The 4454-nt window shown below is 40.0% G+C and overlaps 1 protein-coding gene across 1 annotated transcript; it reads left to right on the top strand.

The window, feature by feature from the left end:
* Positions 1–3052: 3052 nt before the first annotated feature.
* LOC117938756 (olfactory receptor 10A6-like) lies at positions 3053–4009 on the top strand. Its single transcript, XM_034863615.1, has one exon. It carries the CDS (start codon positions 3053–3055, stop codon positions 4007–4009), a length of 957 nt encoding a protein of 318 aa, XP_034719506.1.
* The last annotated feature ends 445 nt before the right edge of the window (positions 4010–4454 follow it).

Here is a 4454-nt window from a genome sequence, read left to right as displayed (position 1 = left end):
ATGTCCTCCTGTTAATTACATTATGAATCAAAACATGATTATCTGTTCGGGATTAGTGTTTTTATAGAAATCTGCTGATAACGTCCCACGTAATAACGAGGGTTGTAGCAGATCTGGGATGCTGTTTGACAAGCCTGGGAGCTCACCATTGGCTCACTTATGGAACCAGCTTACAGGTCGTACAGACGTCCCCGTTTTTGGTTTGCCTTTCTCCATTTTAAATGTGTGTTAATAACACAAAGCATTGTTAATTTGGGTACGTTTACTTTAGAGCAAATTTTATTAACATTATGTTTGTGGATTGTGAGGCTTGTACCCAAATGCAGGAAGGCAAGGAGTGTGTATCAGTTTGAAATAAACGATAATTTTAATGTAAACACAAAGAGACTCACAAACTAGTAAGCAGAGCGGGTAAGAAATCCAGTTAACACAGGAACACAGAAGGACACGGGGAAATCCAGGAAGATGGAATAACAGCAAAACACAGGACAGCACGACAAATGACAAAAGACGAAACGACGATCCACCAACAACCGACAGAAAGCACAGGGACTAAATACACAAATACACAAGGAAACGAGGGATAACAATTGTTGGTGGACAGGTGAAAGACATCAGACAATAACAAAGGCAGGAAAACCAAAAGACAGCAAGTAAAAGACATAAGGGAACAGAGGGACTACAAAATAAAACAACAGGAACATGAAACCAACCAAACAAAGAAACGTAACACAAGGAAAAAACCGTGACGCTTTGGTTTAACTTCTCTGAGAGCACGGTTCCCCAAACGGTACGTGTTTTTCCACAACGTGTTTTCATGAATTGTTTTTTATGAATTGCAAACATTAAATCGTCACCAACACAGTCATGCAGCACATCATTAGAAAGCTTAAAGTCTTGTGATTCCATCAAGCCCCGCACAAAGGATAAGGTGACTTACAGCGGTTATAATCATGTTATGAAGTTAAGAAACACTGCACCGTTTCTGTCTAAATCGAGCGTGCATCCCTACCTTTGTCCTCGTGTCTTTATCCACAGCGGTGAAAGATATTCATAAACGTTGATTTCCTAAATCGCAAACACTCCAAGGAATTAGAATATCCAAGCCTTGTAATCCATAATTAGCTGGTCCCCTCACAATCTTGTAGTTTCTGGCCAAGTTTCGACGTTCAGAAATCTAGATAGTGCATCATTTCTCGGTTTCTATAGCTTGTAACTTTTTTCCTGTCCGGGCTAAAACGAAGGTCGACACACCATTACAATCTGTGGCTTCTGCAGATTGCAATGAACCTTGTTCCCACCCAATAGCATCAGCCTATCAAGAGATACCCTCAAGCTAAGCCAATGATATCGCACAGTCGCCATTGGGCCCACCTGGGAAAGATTGATAGTGGAGCCCACGAATTAGAAGATAAGGTCATAAAACTGGCATCCCTGTGTAGCCAATAAGAAGATGAGTTGATTCATATCAAAAATGGCCAACAAAAACTATTCCTGTGGTCTCTTACAGCTGTCTGAAGGCAGAAATATGGAATTCTGATGGCATTTCAACATTTCATGAAATTATGATGACTTATTTCTATAAATCTATGTATGTACTTCTTTCAGACATATCTGTGAGTGATGTGGATGTGTTTTTGTATTTCAGAAGTTTTGTATTTAGCACTTTTTTGAATTTTTTAGAAATAAGAAATAAGACAAACGCACAGACATATCTGTAGAAATACATTCATATAAAATCCATTTTATAAGTCATTTTTTTCTGGATTTTTTTCTGTTCTAAGTTGAGACATGTGGCTAGAGTACTATTTTAGTATGTAGCCCATGTAATATGCTTACAGTAGTGCTTTTTATTAATTTTTCAGATGATTTACTTGGACGGAAATAGAAATTCTGTGTTCTAACCTCTGTAGCTCTGTGTCAGTAAGGCCTAGTGTCACACTTCCACTAGAAACAACAAGTTGAGAGTGTTAACTTCCCAATGAACTCAGGGTCATCCCAGAGGGCCAAAGCATGTGGAAACTGCAGCACTTTTTTAAGGGTACAAATTTAGGCAAGAAAATCATATATTTTCAAGTGGTTTTCAAGTTAACATAGGGAGCAGATCAGACTGGGAGCCATACGGTGAGCAGATCAGACCGGGAAAACATACAGGAAATAGATAAAAAAGGGAGCACATATAGTGAGCAGATCAGACAGGGAGCACATACAGGGAGCAGATCAGACAGGGAGCACATACAGGGAGCAGATCAGACCGGGAGCCATACAGGGAGCAGATCAGACCTGGAACACATACATGGAGCAGATCAGACAGGGAATCCATACGGGAAGCAGATCAGACCGGGAATACATACAGGGAGTAGATCAGACACGGAGGACATACAGGGTGCGGATCAGACAGGGAATCACACGGGGAGCAGATCAGACAGGGAGCTTATTTTGTTACACTGAAAAGGTTTTAAGGATATTTAGTTGAAACTGACACAGAAGAGGTCACATTTAGAACATTATTTCACCTTTCAAGATTTTACAATATGTTAAATATGTGTTTCATGAACTTGAAATAAACAGGACACCTCCACTTCAAATATTTTAATATTTCTTTAGATCTTTTTTAAATGAAATAGTTTGTAACTCCCAACTAAGTAAACAGATTCTCTGAGCATCAGTCAGACAACCAGTGACTGGTCTCTGGCCGATGACGTCAGTCGGCTGCTGTGGGCGTCCACTGACTCCAGACAATTAGAAGAGGCAGAAGCAGAGTTCCAGTTCAGTACGGAGAGACTCTCACTCTCACTCCTACCATGTCTGGTAGTAACTGGTTGGAGTTCCCCCCCAAACCAGTGTGCTGACCTCCAATAAGAGCTGTAAGTATGAAGATGTTAGTCCCCCATGACTCCTCATCATCGGCTGCCTGTAACAATCCTGGTTGTGTTGATGCTTTAGCTGCTCTCTATGTTACATGTTAACATGGAAAACTGTTGGACCAGACAGCATGTGATGTTATAATCCTCATATTGTGATACAGGTCTTTGAACTGAAAAGGAGAACCATGATGAACTCTTCATATGTTTCATATTTCACACTTGCTGCTTACTTTGACACTGGGGTGTTTAAATACTTATATTTCTTGCTGATTTTGTCCTTATATGTCTTCAAAGTGTGTGCCAATGTGTTGCTGGTTGTGGTTATCTGTGTGAACAGGAGCTTACATGAACCTATGTACCTTTTTCTGGTCAGCCTGTTTGTAAATGAACTGTATGGTAGTACAGGGTTGTTTCCATTCCTTCTGGTTCAGATCCTCTCTGACATTCACACTGTTTCTGCTCTCTTCTGTTTCCTGCAGATTTTCTGTGTGTATACTTATGCTGGTGTAGAGTTTATTAACTTAGCCGCCATGTCTTATGACAGATATCTTTCCATCTGTTATCCTCTGCAATATCACACACGTATGACATCTAATAAGGTGGTTGTGCTTATCACTGTAACGTGGTCTCTTCCTTTTTTTGCTGTTTTTGTCACAACAGCATTGAGTGCCTCCTTACAGCTGTGTGGGAACATCATTAATAGAGTTTATTGTGACAACTATTACATCATAAAACTGGCTTGCTATGACACCACAATTAATAATGTTTATGAATTTGTTGCTACTTTTTTCATAGTCTGTGTTCCTGTATGTGTGATCCTCTACACCTACATGAGGATCCTTAAAGTGTGTTTTTCTGGTTCTAAGCAGACGAGACAGAAAGCTGTCAGTACCTGCACACCCCACCTCGCTTCTCTCATCAACTTTTTCTTTGGTTGTTTATTTCAAATATTACAGAGCAGGTTTGATATGAGCAGTGTACCCATGATATTACAAATTTTGTTGTCTTTGTATTTTCTGACGTGCCAACCGATCTTTAACCCTATAATGTACGGCCTCAACATGTCCAAAATACGCGTCATGTGTCAAAGTCTGATTACACGTTCTGTGCTGGGAGGTTGCTGCAATTTCTCTCATCGTTAAGGAACTGGTACGGGATCGAGATAGACCATTTTTTAACAATACCCAGCTAAACCTGAAGAGGTACATGAGTCATGATGTTAGAGTTTAATTAGAAGTTGACCTTGAAGTGCTCTTTTTTAATTGTTGCTTTGTTTGCGACGTTTTCATCGTTTTCACTGGAGACATGGTGGAGATGATCTTGTTATAAAGTGGAAGAGCAGCTAGATGCAAACAACTAAGAACAAACTAGAAATGCAGAAGAATCTGGTCCCTTTGTTACAGACCTTTCAGAGTCAGTAGCTGTATTTGTTAAAGGCCTTTCAGAGTCACTAGCTGTGTTTGTTAAAGGCCTTTCAGAGTCAGTAGCTGTGTTTGTGACAGACCTTTCAGAGTCAGTAGTTGTGTTTTTTACAGACCATTCAGAGTCAGTAGCTGTGTTTGTTAAAGACCTTTCAGAGTCAGTAGT

Source organism: Etheostoma cragini, chromosome 3, assembly GCF_013103735.1.
Source record: "Etheostoma cragini isolate CJK2018 chromosome 3, CSU_Ecrag_1.0, whole genome shotgun sequence".
In the NCBI taxonomy this organism is placed as follows: Eukaryota; Metazoa; Chordata; class Actinopteri; order Perciformes; family Percidae; genus Etheostoma; species Etheostoma cragini.
The sequence above is the reverse complement of the archived record's forward strand: the minus strand, read 5'-3'. Positions and strand labels throughout refer to the sequence as shown.